Source organism: Ranitomeya variabilis, chromosome 1 (genome assembly GCF_051348905.1).
Source record: "Ranitomeya variabilis isolate aRanVar5 chromosome 1, aRanVar5.hap1, whole genome shotgun sequence".
In the NCBI taxonomy this organism is placed as follows: Eukaryota; Metazoa; Chordata; class Amphibia; order Anura; family Dendrobatidae; genus Ranitomeya; species Ranitomeya variabilis.
Genome location: NC_135232.1, coordinates 49,142,952 through 49,166,890, shown reverse-complemented (window position 1 = coordinate 49,166,890; position 23,939 = coordinate 49,142,952). Strand labels below are relative to the sequence as shown.

Sequence of the window (23,939 nt, the reverse complement as noted above, 5' to 3'; positions counted from 1 at the left end):
CCTGAGTAGTTGACACTCCCTGAGGGCGAGGGGCGCATGTAGTAATCATCTCGCCCAGGGTTGAATAAACATAGCTGGGATTTCATGTTTTGGATGTGTCTCGCTACTTAGATATTAGCAGGTGCTGAAAACACCTTCTTGCCCGGGGGGAAGCGCTCGCTGCTATTAGGGTGGGTGGTTTAATAACACATTATCCCTGAGACAAGATGTTCAAAATGTGGGTGTGCGGGAAGGAGGAGACCCGGGGCCGCATTGTCCTCCCTGCAAAGTCTGTCGCCCTGTGGGGCTGTAGAAAGGAATCACAGCGAGAAAGAAGATCCTGAGCAGGACTGGATGATTTCTGTACTTAAGAAGGAATCTGTCACAGCTTCATGTTTAAAGAGAACCTGTCAGGATTACTTTACTGCTCAATCTAGTGGTACGGCTGGATAGGTCCTAGTGAAACAATTAAAATGATACCAGTCTTGCAGCAATCCGATGCGTTAGCGCTGAGAAATCCAGCTGCATATTAGCCAGGAAATGCACTGGGGGCGTGTTAATAGACTCATGAACACGCCCCCATTGCACTCAAAGGCTAATTTGCATGTGGTATCAAAGCTTGTATATTTCTCAGCACTAACGCATCGGATAGCTACAAGTCAGGTATCATTTTAATTGTTGTACTGGTTCCTATACAGCCGTACCACTAGTTTCGGTAGTAATATTGTAACGATAGATTTCCTTTAATTCCTTATATTATAATTCCTTATGAAATCTTGCACATTTCGCACTAGGCATTTGCTTTTTTTAGACTAACTTGCTTTTGTTTCAGGAAATCCACACGAATATTAGCAGCAATATCTTTTGTTTTGAAGCATCTAATGAGCGTGTGCAAAGATCATTGTGAAGGGTCCGGAATCTATGAAAATCACCTCTTGTGATTAGTGGATACTGTGTTATCAGCGGTGTATATAGATGTTATTGGTCATTGTAATCCTGCCTCTGATGATAATGAAACTGCTGTAAACTCTTCCTGAAAAGAACAGGAAGTAGTTTTTTTTTTTTTTTTTTTTAATAAAGATAGTGATATGTAAAAAAATTTATATTCAAAATAACTTCCAGTTAGGGTTCTCTCACACAAGCCTAAAACATGGCCAAATGCTATCCGATGTTTTATAGGATTGCACTCGGAGCAATGTTATTCTTTGGGGCTGTGCAGATCTGCGTTTTGGTTTTTTTATCACGCCAATGCGGTATGAGAAAAAAAATGGTGGTTCCGCAAATCGGATCACGTGCACCCATTCAAGTCTACGGATGCATGTAAAACATAGGACTGCATCAAAGTTCAGTCCGAAATCCTTGGACACAAACAATGGAGAAGATGGAGAAATTAAGTTCTCCATCTTCTCCATAGTTGTGATCAGATTGTCTCATGCGAGATCACTGTAAACAGACCCCAATCAGAGTTTGAGACCGGTCTCATTACCATTATCGATCAGATTCTCTCGGAAGAGACAACCATCGCTCGTGTGAACGATCCCATAATATGTTTATAATGTCGTGCAACTGCAGATTAGCTCTGTGGCTGCAGATAACTACTATTCTCTTGGTTGATGGCAGGTCCCCTATAAGCTAAGGACATGTTCCTGTGTTGTTAGGATCCTCTACGACAAGTTTTAGAACGTTGCATGGGCAAAAAAAGGAGATTTTGTTCTGCAGAATGGCCTTGCACAAAACAAATGGCAACATTTCAAAAAGTTGCACATGATGAATTAACTGAAAGCATTGCACACATTGTTGAGCAAAATCCCAAAACTGAAGAGGACAGAAAAAAGTATTGATAGGGGAGACATAACTATAATGGAAAGCCCCTTTTATCTAGATTTCTGGAGCATGCAGCTTAGTAAATCTGCCCCAACGTTTCGCCTGTGCTCCATCAGGAGATACAATGTTATTACCAATACAGCATCCTTACTGCCTACAGTCATCTTCTGGCTCAATTAATGGCTCTCCAGCTGTTACAAAACTACAACTACTCCCACCATGTCCTGAAAGCCAGAGGCTTTGTGGCCAACTGTGGTTTCGCTCCAGTTGGACAGCCACAGGTTTCAGATCACTAACCTCGCCCTTTTCTGTGACATTTTGGGGGGGGGACTTTATGATTTACATCGAGAAGGTTGACCAAGATTAGAAAAGCATGGCTACTTTTTTTTTTTCTTCTTTTCCAAAAACAGTGCCACACTTGTCCACAGGTTGTGTGTGGTATTACAGCCACGTTGACATCAATGGATTTAAGTTGCGAGATCATACACAACCGTGTTTATCATTAAAAAAGGATAATTCACGAGATAACATGTCACGCATGCATTTTTAAGAAACATCCAAGTTTAAAAAAAAGCGTAAAAGAAACTTCTATTTTCAGTTGATGGTTGATAATGATGAATTAATTAATTATCAAAAACAATAATTTCCTTGGTCAGTTATTCACGGCTAATATTAATAGAGAGGGTGAAATCAAGATCCAAGTGTGAAATCCACATGTAGAGATAAATGTTTATGTAACCGTTTACCACCAACGCGTGCGCCATTGCATGTCCTGGATTTTCATCTATCATCCACGTCTAATGTGCTAATGGACAAGCTGCTGAATATGTAACCTGTCACTGACATCTGACGCTGATGGTGATAATGAAGGAAAATTACACTGCGCTCCTGTTATTATCAGGCTAGAATACGCCGCGTCATCCTCTGCCCTGTAGTCAAACCTATCACTCCCTGGTGATCACCTGGGCGCCAGCACCGCATTATTACATTATTTGCAGGAGATAATTTTCACTTGTCTTTTTTTTTTTATGAGATTTTATATACATAAGCTCTGATCATGGTATAATAAAAAGTTTCATAGCATTCAAATAAACCTTTAATTTTAATTTCTCACCATTTTCAACTTCTCTGCTTGCGGTCAGTAAATGACAATATTTCTATATAGAGCTAATAGTCAAACCTATAGATTTCATACAATTCGATTACTTTACAATTGTATTAATTCCAACCAGTTCTGATACAGAATTTATCCTGCAGTAGGAGTAGAATACAACTACTATAATACTGCCAATATGTACAAGAATATAACTACTATAATACTGCCCCTATGTACAAGAATATAACTACTATAATACTGCTCCTATGTACAAGAATATAACTACTATAATACTGCTCCTATGTGCAAGAATATAACTACTATAATACTGCCTCCTATGTACAAGAATATAACTACTATAATACTGCTCCTATGTACAAGAATATAACTACTATAATACTGCCCCTATGTACAAGAATATAACTACTATAATACTGCCCCTATGTACAAGAATATAACTACTATAATACTGCCCCTATGTACAAGAATATAACTACTATAATACTGCCCCTATGTGCAAGAATATATCTACTATAATACTGCTCCTATGTACAAGAATATAACTACTACAATACTGCTCCCCTATGTACAAGAATGTAACTACTATAATACTGCCCCTATGTACAAGAATATAACTACTATAATACTGCCCCTATGTACAAGAATATAACTACTGTAATACTGCCTCCTATATACAAGAATATAACTGCTATAATACTACCTTTATACACGATAATATAACTGCTATAATACTGCTCCTATGTACAAGAATATAACTACTATAATACTGCCCCTACGTACAAGAATATAACTACTATAATACTGCCCTATGTACAAGAATATATCTACTATAATACTGCCCTATGTACAAGAATATAACTACTATAATACTGCCCCTATGTACAAGAATATAACTACTATAATACTGCCTCCTATATACAGGAATATAACTACTATAATACTGCCCCTACATACAAGAATATAACTACTATAATACTGCCCTATGTACAAGAATATATCTACTATAATACTGCCCTATGTATAAGAATATAACTACTATAATACTGCCCCTATGTACAAGAATATAACTACTTTAATACTGCCTCCTATATACAGGAATATAACTACTATAATACTGCCCCTATGTACAAGAATATAACTACTATAATACTGCCCTATGTACAAGAATATATCTACTATAATACTGCCCTATGTACAAGAATATAACTACTATAATACTGCCCCTATGTACAAGAATATAACTACTATAATACTGCCTCCTATATACAGGAATATAACTACTATAATACTGCCCCTACGTACAAGAATATAACTACTATAATACTGCCCCTATGTACAAGAATATATCTACTATAATACTGCTCCTATGTACAAGAATATAACTACTATAATACTGCTCCTATGTACAAGAATATAACTACTATAATACTGCTCCTATGTACAAGAATATAACTACTATAATACTGCCTCCTATGTACAAGAATATAACTACTATAATACTACCTTTATACACAATAATATAACTACTATAATACTACCTTTATACACAATAATATAACTACTATAATACTGCTCCTATGTACAAGAATATAGTATAAGGTATAGTCCACGTATATATTGATTCTATGACCAGTTAAGGGTTATGTAACAGTGGGCATAGCACAGACCCAGAAGTGTTTGTGTAGCAGAGATATTAGCAGGGAAAGCTGGGGCTGGGCCCTCTGATTATTGGCTCGGGTGTGGCTATTAGGCAGGTTTACAATCACACTCTTGGCCCGGATTCCAAGTTCTGAATGAAGACACAAGGGTTGGTCTTTACCTTCAGATGTGACGTGCTGATGTTGTTGGGTGGGGGGGACTAGTAGGGTTGTTTAGTAGGTGGTGAGACCAGAGTAGAAGCCAAACTCTCAGGCTTGTCTGGAGCACGGTCTAACCCTAGGGGACTGTGTCTCATCAGTTCCTTGCTTTGGATTACTGTTTGCAGCGCTGACTGCAGTATTTTGAATCCAATGATTGCAAACTGCAATAATCTGCTCAAATGGGGTCATAACTCCAGCAGCACAGACACACCAAGGTATCGTATGTTTATCTGCATATTAAGAAATCCTATTGCAAATCATGGAAACAATGCTGGGGGCACAGTGAGAAAAAGGGGGTGAGATGGGTGTAGACGTAGCAGAACATAATGGGTCTAAAAGCTTTTTGGGGTGGTATTGGCTGTGATAACTCTGAGATAACACCAAGTACAGTGTTCTAGACAACATATTGTGCAAAATGACAAACTCAGCTCTGTAACATCTGTGCTGTACATCTGCAGTAAGGAAGGATAATGCATTATTGAGTCGTTTTCTGCAAATTTCTAAGGGTTAGCTTCAGATCTGCCAAAACATCCCATACGTTCGAATATATACCGCTTGATACTTTTTGTCTAGGAGTAACTTTATTTTTTTGCATCTTAGTAAAATAATGTACATTTTTTGGTATATTTCTGGATTGCCGGTCTGATTATAATGGAAAGAAAACTTTTTTTTATTAAACTGGAATCCCGACCCATAATAATAGGACTAACTGGGTGCCAAATTCCTAAAGCTCCTTCTGATGGCTCTAGTATCCCAGAGTTTACACCATAGCTTGTTGTTGCCGATATATTGACGATGTGTTTTTTTTTTCGGTTTCAAGCTAGACTTGTCCATACCTAAAGTGGGGAATTTAACATAATTTTATCCCTTTTATTTTACTGTAAAAATACATAGGAAGCCTATGACTTGTATTAGTTTTCCTATATGTTGGGCCAAAAGCTCCAGGTGAATCTGTGATTATTAACTTCTAGCCAATAATTAGGAAGCTTCTAAATTAGTCCAGATTTTGTCCTTCGATTTCTCATCCTTTTTCATTATTAATGCTGAGACTTCTATATATAATGGAGATTTCTTTCTATCATCCTATATAAGTAGCTAACTTGTTTTATCATGGCATTGGATGGGTTAATTGATGCCCTCAAGTTCCTCTTGCCTCTGCCTGTCTCAGTCTCCCCGCCGCTGCCGCCTCCACCTCCTCCTCTTCTTCTTCTTGGCAGTGTTTCGGCATTTAATATCTTTACCGTTGTACTTGCTTTGCCCTCTAGTGAAGACAGAACAGACAGCAATAAACACCTCCCCAACCAAAATTGTTACATGGGGGGGGTTGCTTCAAGAATATAGAACAAACCGAGAAATATAGTATAGAAAAAAAAAAAATTGGATTTATTTCATTTTCGGTTTATAACACAACTAGCTGTACTACCCGGCTTCGCCCGGGTTAATGACTGCTGTTAGCAAAATAGAATGTGTTAACAAAAATTTATTCTGCACACAAAAACCACAAAACAAATAGATAGAAATGTAATTATTAAAAGGCAAAAACTAAGCAAATAGAAGCATTTCACAACATATATTAGCTTTGTTATACTGAGAATGTCTTTGTTGCCTATATTAACCAATCAGAGCTCAGGTTAATTAACTGTAGCAAAATAGAAGCTGAGCTGTGATTGGTTGCTATTGGCAGCCTGATAAATCCCCAGCCAACAGGAAGCCCTCCCCCCTGGCAGTATATATTAGCTCACACATACACATAATAGACAGGTCATGTGACTGACAGCTGCCGTATTTCCTATATGGTACATTTGTTGCTCTTGTAGTTTGCTTATTAATCAGATTTTTATTTTTGAAGGACAATACCAGACTTGTGTGTGTTTTAGGGCGAGTTTTATGTGTCAAGTTGTGTGTGTTGAGTTGCGTGTGGCGACATGCATGTAGCGACTTTTGTGAGATGAGTTTTGTGTGGCGACATGCGTGTAGCAACATTTTGTGTGTTGAGTTGCATGTGACAGGTTAGTGTAGCAAGTTGTGTGCAGCAAGATTTGTGCATGGCGAGTTTTGCGCGTGGCGAGTTTTATGTGTGGTGCATTTTGAGTATGTGCAAGTTTTGTGTGAGGCAACTTTTGCATGTGGTGCAACTTTTGTACATGTGGCAATTTTTCTGTGTGTGCAAGTTTTGCATGAGGTGAGTTTTCCATGAGGTGAGTTTTGCACGTGTGGCGAGTTTTGCGTGAGCCTAGTTTTGCATATGGCGAGTTTTGCATGTAGCGAGTTTTGAGTGGTGACTTTTGTGTTTCGACTTTTATGTGGCGAGGTTGGTGTGTGTGTGTGGTGAAATGTGTGCTGAGGGTGGTATATGTGTTCAAGCACGTGGTAGTGTGTGGCGCATTTTGTGTTTGTGTTCATATCCCCGTGTGTGGTGAGTATCCCATGTCGGGGCCCCACCTTAGCAACTGTACGGTATATACTCTTTGTCGCCATCGCTCTCATTCTTTAAGTCCTCATTGTTCACATCTGGCAGCTGTCAATTTTCCTCCAACACTTTTCCCTTCACTTTTTCCCCATTATGTAGATAGGAGCAAAATTGTTTGGTGAATTGGAACGCGCGGGGTTAAAATTTCACCTCACAACATAGCCTATGACGCTCTCGGGGTCCAGACGTGTGACTGTGCAAAATTTTGTGGCTGTAGCTGCGACGGTACAGATGCCAATCCCGGACATACACACATACATACATACACACATTCAGCTTTATATATTAGATATACCTGTATGTAATCTCCTGTATATAGTATATACCTGTGTGTCATCTCACCTATATATAGTATATATCTGTGTGTCATCTCCTGTATATAGTATATACCTGTATGTCATCTCCTCCTATACATAGCATATACCTGTGTCATCTCCTCCTGTATATACTATATACCTGTAGGTAATCTGCTCCTGTATATAGTATATACCTGTGTGTCATCTCCTCCTGTATATAGTATATACCTGTATGTCATCTCCTCCTGTATGTAGTATGTACCTGTATGTCATCTCCTCCTCTATATAGTATATACCTGTGTGTCATCTCTCCTGTATATAGTATATATCTGTGTGTCATCTCCTCCTGTATATAGTATATACCTGTGTGTCATCTCCCCTGTAAATAGTATATACCTGTGTGTCATCTCCTGTATATAGTATATAGCTGTATGCCATCTCCTCCTGTATTAGCCCTCGTTCACACGTTATTTGGTCAGTATTTTTACCTCAGTATTTGTAAGCTAAAATGGCAGCCTGATAAATCCCCAGCCAACAGTAAGCCCACCCCCTGGCAGTATATATTAGCTCACACATACACATAATAGACTGGTCATGTGACTGACAGCTGCCGGATTCCTATATGGTACATTTGTTGCTCTTGTAGTTTGTCTGCTTATTAATCAGATTTTTATTTTTGAAGGATACCAGACTTGTGTGTGTTTTAGGGCGAGTTTCGTGTGTCAAGTTGTGTGTGTTGAGTTGCGTGTGGCGACATGCATGTAGGGACTTTTGTGAGATGAGTTTTGTGTGGCGACATGCGTGTAGCAACTTTTTGTGTGTCGAGTTGCATGTGACAGGTTAGTGTAGCAAGTTGTGTGCAGCAAGTTTTGCGCATGGCGAGTTTTGCGCGTGGCGAGTTTTATGTGTGGTGCCTTTTGAGTATGTGCAAGTTTTGTGTGAGGCAACTTTTGCATGTGTTGCAACTTTTGTGCATGTGGCAATTTTTCTGCGTGTGGCAATTTTTCTGCGTGTGCAAGTTTTGCGTGTGGCGAGTTTTGCACGTGTGGCGAGTTTTGCATGTGGAGAGTTTTGCGCGTGGCGAGTTTTGAGCGGCGACTTTTGTGTTTCTACTTTTATGTGGCGAGGTTGGTGTATGTGTGGTGAAATGTGCACTGAGGGTGGTATATGTGTTCGAGCACGTGGTAGTGTGTGGCGCATTTTGTGTGTGTGTTCATATCCCCGTGGTGGTGTGATTATCCCATGTTGGGGCCCCACCTTAGCAACTGTACAGTATATACTCTTTGGTGCCATCGCTGTCATTCTTTAAGTCCCCCTTGTTCACATCTGGCAGCTGTTAATTTGCCTCCAACACTTTTCCTTTCATTTTTTCCCCATTATGTAGATAGGGGCAAAATTGTTTGGTGACTTGGAAAGCGCGGGGTTAAAATTTCACCTCACAATATAGCTTTGACGCTCTCAGGGTCCAGACGTGTGACTGTGCAAAATTTTGTGCCTGTAGCTGCGACGCCTCCAACACTTTTCCTTTCACTTTTTCCCCATTATGTAGATAGGGGCAAAATTGTTTGGTGAATTGGAAAGCGCGGGGTTAAAATTTCACCTCACAACATAGCCTATGACGCTCTCGGGGTCCAGACGTGTGACTGTGCAAAATTTTGTGGCTGTAGCTGCTACGGTTCAGATGCCAATCCCGGACATACATACATACATACATACATACACACACACACACATTCAGCTTTATATATTAGATTTAAAAAGAAAGCCAACACGTTTATAATAACTCTGCAACAACGGAGCCGTCTGCTTTGAGAAAGTCCTTTTTATTAAAAGGGCGCTCCATCAATATGCTGGGACCCAAACAAATTACCTGTAAGATGTGGGGGTGCCAAGCAGTAACTTTTCAATAACCCTGCAGCGCCACCACAGGGCAAAGTAAGCATTACAGAGCAAGACGCTGCTTTATTTCCAAGTAATAGCTGGGGATTGTAATGCCTTATTAAAGGGATGGTTTTATTTGGGCAGTAAATGTTGACCTGATTAAAGCCCCAACTATCAGCTGTAACCTGTAAGGAAAGGAATGTGTCACCAGGTGTTTGCTATGTAATCCGAGAGCAGCATCCTGTAGGGGCTGAGACTCTGATTCCAGCCCCCACTTGCTAGTCTGCTGCTGCCACTCTGATACAATCGCAGCTTTTTTACGGAGCAGAGCTCGGAATGCTGAGCCCTGTATAACCCCGCCCACACCATTGATTGGTCACATTTTGTATACACTATGCATAGGCAGAAAGCTGTGAACGAGTGGTGAGGGCAGAGCGGAATGATTTGGAGACACAAGACACCTACTCCTGTAGTGATAATCTCCTCCCGATAATTGTATTGAAACCGCAACACAGCCTAGTAAGCGACACATCGCTGTAATCAGGGTCTCTACCCATACATCGTGCTGCTGTCGGATTACATGGAAAATAATGACAGATTCCATTTAAAGTTCAATTTCCCTGGAGCACCAGCATACGAGAAATGTAGAATTACACATTGCCCACTCACACCAATGCATTTTTCTTAGTAAAGCAGGGCAGGACAGGTCTTCCATTGTGAGAGACACTTTGTAACCGACCAACAAACCAGGTTCCTGAACAATGAATCCCCCCTCTCTTAATTCCATGCATTTAACTTACACTCCCCTAATTGGATATTTTAAGATGTATTAAAATATTCTCAAAATAGCAAATTAATTATAAAACTAAGGCCAAAATCAGTCCTGTATACTATGGTCTGAGTATGCACCGTGATGCATGGACTGGCATCATATATACCTAGGAGTCTGCCAAGATCTGGTCACGGTGTGTATTTGGAAATGGTGCATACGGATGCCTAAATTCGGCCTTATTAAGGTTAATTACCCATTAATCACCCATGCTAATTAGATGCCATGAAGGTCTTCGTGCGTTCTTTCTAGCTGGTCCCACATGTGATCGGCTGCAGCAGTCAGCAGCTAGTTTGACTTCCCTGTAATTAGTATACGGCCGCTTGTGGGTACTACATTTTTTTTTTTAAATTCCTTATGGACCGCCCAACGATTTAAAACGTCAGGTTGGTCCGCATAGTACTCCGCAATAATATTCTAGAACATCTTTGCAATGTAAGCAGCTACACAACATTATAAAGCTACAAGATCCGGGAGCTGGCGGTCAGAGACTGCTGCACTCCATAGAGAAGGCAGAGATGGTTAATTACCATCCTCACCTTCCTGATCTCTGTACACAAAGGGCTGAGTCATTGCTGTACATGAGAGGAGATAGCACTGATAGCATTCCCCTCTCCGGTTCCAGTGATCATGGGATTGCTGGGTGTAGGGAGGCAGTAGGCGTTCAGCAAAGCCAGAGCAGTTCTGCTGTGCAGGCAAGAGAATTAATTTGTTATGGGTAGCACGGTGGCTCAGTGGTTAGCACTGTGTTTTTGCTGCGCTGGGTTCCTGGGTGGAAATCCCACCAAGGAAAACATCTGCAGGCAGTTTGTATGTTCTCCCCGTGTTTCCGTGGGTTTCCTCTCGGTTCTCCGGTTTCCTCCCACATTCCATAGACATACTGATAGGGAACGTAGATTGTGAACCCCGATGGGGACAGTGATGATGTCTGTAAAGCGCTGCGGAATTAATGGCGCTATATAAATAAAGCATAATAAATAAATTAATAATAATTTCCCCTGTAACTGAGAGTAATGTGCTAGTCACAGTTACAGGGGAAATCATCAACAATAAAAATGTATTTTAAATAAAGTCTTTTTGGACTCTGTACGGTGCGCACACAAAAAAAGTAAGACAGTCAGTGTCTAATACATAAAAATAGTTTTTTTTATGGAAAAGGGAACACAATTTATAATGTATTTTAGTGGTCATAAAAAATGTGAAAAACAGACATGTTTTGCCTCCAATTTTTGTGGCATGTGGTGCTGGAGAAGGAGGTTATCAATATCATGGATGACAAGAAGAACAAGTAAATCAATTTTGGAACAAATCAAGCCAGACATGTCACTAGAAGCAAGGATCACCAAGCTACGACTTGTCTACTTTGGACACATTATGCGAAGGAAGCCATCACTGGAGAAGGACATCATGGTGGGAAGAATAGAAGGAACCAAGGCGAAGAGGAAGACCAGCAACCCGATGACTTGATACTATCAATGGCAGAGAAGACCCTGGTGGACCTATCTAGGCTTTTACAAGATCGATAATGGCAGAGAAGACCCTGGTGGACCTATCTAGGCTTTTGCAAGATCGAAAAATGGCAGAGAAGACCCTGGTGGACTTATCTAGGCTTTTACAAGATTGATAATGGCAGGGAAGACCCTGGTGGACCTATCTAGGCTTTTACAAGATCGATAATGGCAGAAAAGACCCTGGTGGACCTATCTAGGCTTTTACAAGATCGATAATGGCAGAAAAGACCCTGGTGGACCTATCTAGGCTTTTACAAGATCGATAATGGCAGGGAAGGCCCTGGTGGACCTATCTAGGCTTTTACAAGATCGATAATGGCAGAGAAGACCCTGGTGGACCTATCTAAGCTTGTACAAATTCGCTCTTCCTACAGATTGTTCATCCATCAAGTCACCATGTCCCGAGATCGAGCTGAAGGCCATTAAATAATATTAAAATATACAAAATTAAAAGAATATTAGACCCTACTTATTATGAAAGAAAGAGGAAAAGAAATATTTAAATATCCATAAAAAAAAATCTAGAGCTTTTAGAGCAGGTGGACGGGAAAAGAATGAAAATGTACCTTTTCATTAATGGGGGGGGGGGGGGGGAGGAATCATCCAGTCTTGTACTGGTTAAAACCGCGGTCAGATAGTGGTGGTGGCCTGTAGACCTGCTGACAGGTTCCCTTTAAGCTATAAAGAAATACAAGACCGCAATAGGCTCTTATCCAACATAAATGATTAGTAAAGAACTAACAGAACTGCTCAAATAATAGAGCTGTGTGTGACACAACACCTAAAAAGCTCACAATCTACCCAAGTTGTCCTGAAGAAGGGGTCGGTGGACTCTGAAACGCGTGGACAATAAATCTACATTTTTACTTTACTAGTGGTTTGTCGGGACTCCAGAGGGCGCAGAATAACCTCCATTCTCGGCCTCTAATTGTGAGGTTCCCTTTAAGGGAATTCTACCTGATACAATGTATTCATTCTGTTACAAGAACCATAATATTCACTAATTGGATAAATATTTTTCTGCTTTCCCTTTTTTGTGTGTTTCGCCGTGGGAGTGTGATGAGCCGGAGTATCATGTGTCTGCGACTTAGAACGAATGTCTCCCCAGAGCCTGACACGGCCTAAGATTAACAAAACAATTACTTTCCTTGAGCACTTTTCTACTATTCCAGGAGAAGTGGCTATATTTTTATTGCTGTATTGATCTACGATATATCAAGGTTAACCAGGACAATGGCTGCAGGCAGCGCACATCGCCAATTAATGTGTTCTGTATATACTGAATAAACAGGATCCTCTTCTATTTCTCAATTAAATATCGACCCGTGAACATCTTCTTCCTATACAACATGAAAAATCGAAGAGCGGGTCAATGGAAGGGCCACTGATCTTAATGACAGGCACCGCAGAGTGTTCGCATTCCGGAACGTTTCTTATTCTCAAAATGATCCTCAATTCGGCTGATAAAAGAAACTTTAACCCTTATATTCACCTATATCACTAGCAAATGAGGCTTTCAGATGAACCATGACCATGTTTCTTGCAAAGTCGGGCCACCTTATGGCTCCATAGAAGGGTTACTACCAATATCTTCTAGTCAAGTCAAAGAGAAGCCACATCGTTAGCAGTTGTATCCAGGTCCTGATACCTGGGGGGCTCTCATTTGAGAAAACATTAGTATATGTCAACTAGTAGATGTGGGCCATGAAGTTTTCCTTGGAATCCAAGAGTTTCAAGTTCCGTGCATTAGTCTTGTTAACCAGGGATATGAAAATGGGGCGTGCATCACGGTAACCAAGGCCATGTGGGGGTTGGGTGACCATTCCTTTGGACCGGTCATGCCAGCTATATTGTTTGGCACTTAGGGTCTTTACAAACAGGAAAATTTCAGAAAGTGTTTTTTTTTTTTTTACATTTGAGGGTAAAAAAAATAAACTTTCCAAGAAAGCATTAACGAAAAACGGCAAAATTTGTGATAAATCTGTCACTCCATATTTATCAAATGTCCCACCTGAAAGGGAATCTGTCAGCTGATCCATCCTGCCGGAACCACGGACGGAATGGATCAGACACAGGCTGCGGTTTTACAGCTTACCGTATATATGTGTTAACAGATTACTGGGATGCAACAACACAGATAATGATGATGACGAGGAAGTAGTCAACTGAAGCTATTCATTTTACTATCACAGAATGAATGTTTAACCATGGATCAGACGGTTATCCGGGTATAAAGTAACAAATCACACAACATCAGTATAACAATTCTATGCTCTGTCTAGTTATCTCTTGATTGATCAGCTATTAAGGTTTTTCTGTCTCAGCTTAACGGGCATCACACCCCACGATAGGCCGTTATACAATATGCTCTTCAAGCTCCTCAGATTATTGTACTGGCACTAATGGGCGGGGGTCACTTGTATTTCCAGCTAGGTCACAAGTATGAGTATTGAGTAAGCTTTATGTTCAGTTACCATGAGATTTGGAACTTGCAAACATCCAGTTCTCTGCTGCAATCATCTACTTCTTGGTTCAGACCTGCTGATTAACCCTTCATCTGCTGTAAGCATAACAAACTGTTATCTGAACTTGTATACACTTCAAACGCTCATGCATCAAAGTGCATCTTCTCTATATGCAGCACATGTTTGCGGCTTCATCTCTGCTACCAACGGCTATCCATTTGTTTTCTAAAAAAAAACTTCAGCTGCTGCAAGTATAATGAACTCCTCTGCATTTGTTCACATTACGCTGCAGTAATTCCTGGACTGGCTTATACTTTTTCGGTTCCTGTGTTGGTCTACACTTTTGGGTCTGTGACTTCTGGTGTGTACTGCTGTGCTTGCCTGCCTGCCACCCGACTTACTCCATGGTGTGGTCCACACTGTCCCTTGTACCATCACTTTCCATCCATGGGTTCACCCTGATCTACAGCTCCCCAGGTGAACCCCAGTAATGACTGGTAGGTTTCTCCCAGTGCATGTCCCATCTAGGGGTGTGGGTCAGGAGAAGACGTTATTTTTTTTTTATTATTATTTTTTTTAAAGACAACTATGACCTGTCTAGAAAAGTGACTTTTGGTGACTTATGTAGAAATGTAAGTTGTACTTCATGCCAAAAGACAAACCATGCCCCCTTGTCTCATCATTTTTAAGTTATGGAACAGGAACTAAAAAATGGGTTATTAAATGATGTGAAACATTGATCGATTTGGCTTAGATATTTACAACAAACATTTTGGTGCAACCGCCATAATATATGCCCCCCATATGTTTCAAACTCAATGTGTTGAAAAGAGGGCTTCAGCTCAGTATGGCCCTGACCCTCCTGTTCATGGGTGTGTATATGGGCCGCTGGGAAAATAGCCTAAGGGTCATGATGACAACTTTCTATCATAGAAAAGCTGAGAAAACCAGTGCTTGACCTACCCCTTACTGGTAGTTTATGTAGTGTATGAAGAAGGGGGGCCCAACCTCAATTTCTTCACCCTCCTCATGGGTGGTATCAACTACTGAGCTCACTTTCTCTACAGCAAGTTTACTACCATCCCTCAGAAGAAGGGCTCGGTCCTTGTTCAACCACCCCAACCCTATTGGAGAGAAGGGTGGCAGATATTTAGACTGGGGTTTCCCTTAAAGGTCCAAATGCTGCCTTAGTTTGGCACAGAAGGGCAGATTACCATGGGGTAACGCATTGCTCATTCATTGGCACTGTAAGGCCCATGCCCCCTGGGTTCATGTTCATTATAGCTGTTAACACATTCATGGAAGTAACGCCTTTGGCTGTTATACCATGGAAAACAATGTGATTAAGGCGTCACAGTCCCAGTGGACATGAGTCATGATGTGTAGGCATCTGGATGCTAAGAATCCGTCCATCACCATGCCCATAGGACAAAGTCTACATTACTGGGTACTGTGTTGACATGTCTGCCAAATATGAACTTATTCCACTGCTAGCAGACGTATAACTACGGCCCAAGAATGAGGAGCAAAGGATCCAAACATATTTTCTAGAATGGCTTCTTTAAGATAACTTTAACCTCTTTCTGGCGGGACAGTTTTTGTTTTTGTAATTTCATTTTTTTCCTTCTCTTCTTCTTCCAGGATCCATTTGGGTTGTTTTTACAGTTAACATAGCCGTATAATGGATTTTGCGTATTTTGAGGGATGAAATGTAGTTTGACATCATTAACTTTAAAATATAATGTGCCTAAAAATGGCAAAAAAAATCCAAGTGGGCTGAAATGGTGCAAAAAAACCTTCAAAATTCTACCATTGTTTTACTAGTCAGTATAATTACAGCGATGCCTAATGCTGTATACATGAAAATGAATGCTGTGCAGTGGTCAGTTGAAATTGTAAAATGAATGCTGAGCTTTGATTAGTTGCTATGGTAAAATTAAAGCGGAGCTCTGATTAGTTGCTATGGAAAAATGAAATCTGAGCTCTGATTAGTTGCTAATATGGTAACATGAAAGCTGATATCTGGTTGCTATGGTAACATGAAAGCTGGGCTCTGATTAGTTCCTATGGAAAAATGAAATCTGGGCTCTGATTAGTTGCTATGGTAAAATTAAAGCGGACCTTTGATTAGTTGCTATGGAAAAATGAAAGCTGATCTCTGTTTACTTGCTATGGTAAAATGAAAGCTGGGCTTTGAGTAGTTGCTATGGTAAAATGAATGCTGAGCACTGATTAGTTGCCATGATGAAATGGCAGCTGAGCGTTGGTCAGTTGCTATGGTGAAATGAAAGCTGAGCTCTGATTACTTGCTAAGGTAAAATGAAAGCTGATATCTGGTTGCTATGGTAAAATTAAAGTGGAGCTCTGATTAGTTGCTATGGAAAAATGAAATCTGAGCTTTGATTAGTTGATAATATGGTAAAATGAAAGCTGAGCTCTGGCTGCTATGGTAAAATGAAAGCTGAGCTGTGGTTGCTATGGTAAAGTGAAAGCAGAGCTCTGGTTGCTATGGTAAAATTAAAGCTAAGCTCTAGTTTCTAAGGTAAAATGACAGTGTCAGGACTCTGAACATTTTTTACCTTTTGTGCATTACTGCCCTTTTCCAAGATGGCATCTTTGGTCTCATGTGCACTGTGTCTTCCTGCTATAAAACTCCACCCCAGCCTTCAGTCTGTGCTAGAGTATTCTGCCTTGCATTCAGCTCCTGACCTCTGGTGACTCCCTGGCTATACACCTGCTCCTGTGAACCTGTGTGGTGATCCTGCTACTCTGCTCTGAGTTCCTGCTGCATACACCAGTGTTCAGTAATCCTCCTTCATCTGCTGCTCGTGTTTACTTCCATCTGCATTTGCTGGACATGTAAGCTGTTGCTGCTCTGCGAATACCTGAGACTATTACCCAGGCCTCCCTGGTTGAGCTAAGATATGATTTGAACTGCCTTATAAGCATATCTATCTGTGTCTGGACTAAGACAAGGATTTATTCGTGTCAAGTATCCTCAAGAATAACTGTGCTTCATAGACTTTCTGCTTGATTGCATTTCCCTCTGAAGTTTCCTATAGACTGCTAAGCTGCGTTCATTATTTGCACCAAGTGTTGTGGACTTGAGTTTCTCTCTGCACCTGTTTGAATCACCGTGTGATAATATAGACTTTACCACTTATAAAACTGTGTCCTGTAGTTGTCTTGTTCCACACAAAGAGTGTCCTGAGTTATCCCCTATAATTATTACAGACAGGTACAGTAGGCTCTGATTAGTTGCTATGGTAAAATGACAGGTAGGCTCTGATTAGTTGCTATGGTAAAATGACAGGTAGGCTCTGATTAGTTACTATGGTAAAATGACAGGTAGGCTCTGATTAGTTGCTATGGTAAAATGACAGGTAGGCTCTGATTAGTTACTATGGTAAAATGACAGGTAGGCTCTGATTAGTTGCTATGGTAAAATGACAGGTAAGCTCTGATTAGTTGCTATGGTAAAATGACAGGTAGGCTCTGATTAGTTACTATGGTAAAATGACAGGTAGGCTCTGATTAGTTGCTATGGTAAAATGACAGGTAAGCTCTGATTAGTTACTATGGTAAAATGACAGGTAGGCACTGATTAGTTACTATGGTAAAATGACAGGTAGGCACTGATTAGTTGCTATGGTAAAATGACAGGTAGGCTCTGATTAGTTGCTATGGTAAAATGACAGGTAGGCTCTGATTAGTTGCTATGGTAAAATGACTGATAGGCTCTGATTAGTTGTTGCGGGCAACAAATTTAGTTTTACAATAAGAGAGTTGTGCTGAAGGAGGCTGGTTAGGCCTTATCCTGTACAAATCGCATAAAGGAAACAGGAAAATGTTTTTTTGTGTGTAATAAATGATGGGAAAATGATCCTGGACAGGGTTAACAGTCCCTGCAGAGAGGGGTCAGCGTCCTGACTGGCTCTTGGATGTAGGTAGCCCCCTCCAGCAGCTGGAGGGTCGTATTTACACGTCCCTTTTCCCATGGCCCCAGGCTTCCTGCTCCCACACGCTGACCATGGTGGTGTTGCTATCTGGGTGTGTGGGGGTGGGAGGTGGCCCAGGACAAGGTCCCTTGTATGCATTGATCTTCCATGAAGAAAGAGGAAGCCAGCGCAGCGTGTAAATTCCACCGCGCAAATTAAAGGTGCCCCGATCATGGAGGAAAAACACACGAGAAGATGAGGTTTCTGCTCCAGCAGATAGGAGAGGAAACTGGGATGTAGCAGGGTCAGGCCAGGCCGCCATTCCCTCCATCCTGAAGGCATCCAATATAATGTATTGTACGAGCGGTCTACATCTGGGTACTTTCATGGGCTACACATCTGTCCTGGGCCCTGGGAATAATCAGTGGCGGTTCCCATTCAATGACAGCAAGCAGAAATCTTCAAAAATGTGATAAATTAACATAGAAATTTTGTTAAACCTTACCCATCAGGTGTGGCTTTATGGAGCAGGCTCAGGAGCTGAGCCTGCAACATACATGACAAGTGTCAGCCGCTAGCAGCAGAGATCAGAGGTGGCTCCGATCACTGCTGTTTAATCACATGAATGCTGTTAATCTCTGACAGTGGCATATAAAGGTTGTGATCATGTGGCGCCGATGGATGGCCATGGCAGTTGACCCGCTGAAGGGCCCTGTCACCGCCATATTTATACTTCAATGAAGCCAATGGATAGGCTGGGATTCATAGGTCATTATTCTTACTATATTCTGCAACACTGTCATATGGCACTATATCATACACACAATCTCAGGTTCAAGTCTCTTAGATTGGCCTAAAAAAAATAAAGTAAAAATGAATTTAAAAAGTTTTCAAAATAAGAAAATAATAATAATAATTAAAAAAAAAAAACATTTGAGTCAACACCCTCCCTTTTCCCACTTAAACAACAAATAAATTAAATATATGAAATATGAATATATATGAAAACAGTAAGTCAATGAATCCATGTATCCGCACCTGCCCTCAAAAATGCACTAAAAAGCTATCAAAATGTGATATTCACCCCAAAATGGTATCAATAATAATTCTAACTCCCACATAAAAAACAGCAACTCCATGGATTGAATAATAAAAAACGAATGCGTTTTAAAAAGTGGTGACATAAAAAAAAAGTCCAGAATTTTATACCATATATTCTATACTTTTTATAGACCTGGACAATTATATTTAGTTCATTTTACTGCACAATGAATACCTTAAAACAAAATTGTGATTTTTTTTTTTTCCCTCACTATTTCACCACACTTGGAATTTTTTTTAATATTATATGATATAATTAATGATGCGGTTCAAAATGACAACTCTTTCCGAGAAAAAAAAAAAACAAGCCCTCGTACGGCTGTGTCATAAGAAAAAAAAATAAAGTTATGGCTCTTGGAAGAAAAGGGAGGTAAAAAAAATGATAGCATAAAAATAAAAGATGGAAGCATTAAATAATATAATTGTACCACTTTCTTAATTACAGACTTATGGACAGTGTTATGTTTTGGGTAAAAAAGAAAGCCGAGTAACGCATATTGGAAACATCAGTGGGTGGAGCTGCGTCCTAATAAATGACTACATGAGACATGAGGTCATGGTACAGTTAGGTCCTATAGGGAAAAGCCGTCATCAACAACATAATGGTGTCCCAGCCCCGGCAGGGCGTCATGGAGAGAAGATATTGTAATCCATACTGCCGCGCAAAGGAAATAGTCTGTAGGATTGGCGCTAAAATTGCAAGCACCATACATCAAGCCTGGAGAAATCATAGTCCGGTCCTGGGACAAACTCCAGAAGCAGCCAGACAACTGGGATGTCCATTTTAAGAATGTTTTCCAGTTACTTTTTTTTTTTTAGAAACAAACTGTGCTTTACTCACCTTCCCAGGTCCAGTGCCGACTCTTCACCGCTGCTCCCTGTCTGTTACTGCCTGCAGTGCTGACGTCTCGTAAACAGCACCACGGCTAGTAACTAAGCTCCGCCCAAGTAGATGGCACCGCTGAATTCACCAATTGGCCGCAGTGTTGTCAATTGGACGTTAGCGCTGCAGACAGTAACGATCATCGGGTGCAGCGCTGGGTTCGGAGAAAGGGGAGGAAGACCCTTTTTTTTTTAAAGCAAACTGCAAACGGGTGACAGGGATTTTCTGAAATGTAAGCCCCATCCTTTATTCACTTAAGTCCACACTTCTCGCAGTCATGCCAAAGTAGTTAGGTTATGTGTCCGCTAAGCTCAGTGATTGGCAGAAGTGGTGACATGCTATAGACAAGAGCCAACTTCAGTCCGGTTGAAGAAAGCCGAGCTGGGAGGAGCGAAGAGAAAGTTCTGGATCGTCAATGGCTTTTTTAGTTAATCCTGTTCGTTATGTTATATGAAACCAGACAACCCCTTTAAAGGGTGTAGTGCAGCGGGGTTGGTGCAACATGATAGACAGGCAGTGACCACAGGAAAAGTTCAAAATAAAGTCTCTTTAATGTTCAACGTAGTCACAAACGGAAAATAAATGGTATTCTCCGGATCGCAGCCGTGAATCAAGACAGTCTGTATCCGGGACCGGTTGCCGTGGGCGACTGCACCACCGTTCTACGCTACCGGGCTTTTTGGCTTCGCTTGGCTCCGTTTTACTTCACACCAGCTGAGCTCTGCAGAGCCACCTGCTCTGCAAGTTTGCAAACCAAGACTGACACATTCAGCCCTTTGCTGCAGGGTTTTTAAAATGGAATCTGTGGCCATGGGCCACTTGTAAGACCCGGCCTGGAGGGAGATAAATGCCCCACTACCATCCTGTAGTTCGCTCCAAAAATAAAAGCCCATGGCGGGTTTTCTTAAATATGCCTTGGGCAAATAGATTGCCCAAGACCAAACTTTTATTTTGCACTGCAATCACAGCTATGCCTGTGACTGCAATGCATTCCAGCGGTCTCAATACAGTTCTATGCCCATCCTGGGGGACACATAGCCACCGTCGCATATAACACCTGTCTCACAAGGGTTTCTCCATATTGAACACTCCCTAATTGTTGAAGGGTTCCTTGTAGAGATGAGCGGGTCGTTTTGTGGGACTACAATTCAGCTTTCAAGTCAGTGGTATATGCCGGCTAGGTAGGAATCCCATGAATCTCTAACCTTCTCGGCGTCTCCGGCAAAACCTTTGATTAACCAGGGCTGGATAGATGTCATCTGTGCACCATATTGTAAGATGACATTGTGCCATCCCTAACAATTTAAATGCTGCGCCGGGTACACCAGAAGGTAAGAGATTTGCGGGTGTCTAACTGTTAGTTGCCACTGACCTTGACGCTGGACCAGAGTCCCATGAATCAATCCTCTCCTCTCTAGCTCCTTGACTTGGTCATGAAGTGTCAGCCAGTTGTGGGACCATTAGTGATCAGCTGTGATCTGATTGTTGTATTAATACCCCCCTGGCTTCTATACTGATCCCACATTCTCTGTATTGTAGGACCACTCATGAGAACATGGCAAGTGGCCATGAAGATCTGATCGGCATTCCATTTCCGAACCACAGCAGCGACATCCTATGTGGACTCAATCAGCAGCGACATGACGGCTTCCTCTGTGACGTCATCCTTATCATCCAGGACCAAGAGTACCGTACGCACAGATCTGTCCTAGCCGCCTGCAGCAAATATTTTAAGAAGCTTTTCACCACAGGATCCGTTGTCGAACAACCGTACATTTACGAGATTGACTTTGTTAAACCCGAAGCCTTTTCTGCCATATTGGAATTCGCCTACACGTCCACGCTCACGATCACCACGTCCAATGTCAAACACATCCTGGATGCCGCTGAGATGTTAGAGATCCAATGTGTTATCAATGTCTGCCTTGAAATCCTAGAGGCACCAAGAGATGGGGATGAGGAAGAGGAGGAGAAGGAAGAAGATGATGACGATGATGATGAAGAGGAGGATGAAGATGACACAAAAGACTTTGTGAACCAGGAGAACCAAATTGATATTCAGGAAAGCAGCTGCAACCAAAGCCCTTCTGCATCGGATCATACAGAAGAACCCTACCGAAGATCTCAGAAGGACTTACCCACCCAATACTCTTCCACCCATAATTCTTCTGGCCACCAAAGTGCTGTCAAGGACTTCTCCATCGAATCTTTGTTAAGTGAAGACTCCCATCCTAAAAACACCAAGTCAGACAAAAGACCGACCATTTCTCATTTTGTCCCAGGGTTCTTTCCGCAGCTTTGGAATGGGGATCTCGCTGCCTTTTCCCAACTCCAAGAACCGCAGGTCGATATCGGACCGCTCAATCTCGTGATCAAAGATAAAAAAATAAAGGAGGAAGAGAACGATGAGATACCAACCCTTCCCTTCTCCACTGATTTTTTCAAAGAGATGATCCTGGATCATTCCTCTAAACATTTTGGGCAAATAAAGGCGGAAATGGACTACAGTGCCTACCTTAGCTTTCTCAGTGCTGCTCACCTGGGTATGTTTCCACCATGGCCTTTGGAAGAAGAGAGGAAAATAAAGCCAAAGGCTTCCCAACAATGTCCGATCTGTCATAAGGTCATCATGGGAGCCGGAAAACTTCCAAGACACATGAGGACACACACTGGAGAGAAGCCATACATGTGCACCATCTGCGAGGTCCGATTCACCAGGTTAGAAGCTAGTAAAAAATACCAACTTCATTACTTATGTACTAATATTTACTTGATTGTATCATAGAAAATGTATAAAATTTAGCTGATCGGGGCATCACAGCTTGTAGGGGGCAAAGTATGCAAGTAGCATTTTATACAAACGGGAAACATTCTTCAAGCTTGTATTGTAAATGTTGTTTTCCTTTATCTGATGGGGTATGGAGCTGGTAAATAATTAGATCCGTACCTTTAAACAACAGTCACACATCTCAAGGTCAGTTTTGAGAATTAATTTAGAAAGTTTAGCAATTCTCATGTATACAGGGGCAGCAGGAGCACATATACAGTCAGCAAAGAACTAGTGCCATCTAGTGGTCAACTAAGGTATTGTTTCCAAACTTTTTTGTTTTTTTAGTGTTGTGCATTTTGGTTAGCTTTTTATCCCCGATAAATCCTTTGCCTCTTATTTTTTTAACTAACTCTACATAACCAATTCATTTACATTTTTTCCTTTTTTTTTCCTTTAAGTTTTCGGGTTTTTACTCCTGTTTTTCAATTATGCCTAATTCTTCTTTTAATTTCAGCCCGTCCCAGAGGGATGGGATGTGCTGCCAAATGCCCTGATAGAAGTCCTCACACTCTACAGTTTTGGACTGCGCATACTCCTCTGATACATATATATGCTCTCCATCAGGTGTATGATCCGAAATATGGACTCATGTGCCAGCCAACCATATTGGCACATAGCCTATATCATTTTACACCTTGTATATATTTATTTATAAAGCCGCAGCGTTTAGTGTAAGCAGAACATAAAATTTGCAACTTTTCTAGTGGCTTGATAAATTTATAGACCACATTTTGGCACAAACCTACACTTCCTCATAGCATATGTCACGGTCGGGTGACCCAGGACCAAGGGCTCCTTCCCTGTCCTTAACACTAGGGGGGTACCCTACTCCCTGGGATGCTTCAGATGTGAAGATGTCGGGGCCTCCACCCTTGCCTTATCTCTTGTTAGCCCCCTGTATGTTCTCTTCCCCCACACAGGGAATAGGAGGCACTACTGTGCACCGTAGTACACCA

General features: G+C 41.3%; 1 protein-coding gene across 7 annotated transcripts in view; it reads left to right on the top strand.

Annotated features, from left to right (window-relative positions):
- Positions 1 to 23,939, top strand: part of ZBTB7C (zinc finger and BTB domain containing 7C) — a 285,106-nt gene that overhangs the window by 253,247 nt on the left and 7,920 nt on the right. For 5 of the 7 annotated variants that reach the window (XM_077283361.1, XM_077283344.1, XM_077283352.1 and 2 more), the window contains one exon: positions 21,693 to 22,871. In XM_077283361.1, the coding sequence (XP_077139476.1) occupies positions 21,709 to 22,871 (1,163 nt within the window). In that variant the 5' untranslated portion in view covers positions 21,693 to 21,708. Of the gene's footprint in view, positions 1 to 4,706; positions 4,728 to 4,824; positions 4,995 to 21,692; positions 22,872 to 23,939 lie in introns of those variants that run through there. The other 2 variants (XM_077283338.1, XM_077283330.1) reach the window with 2 other exon arrangements.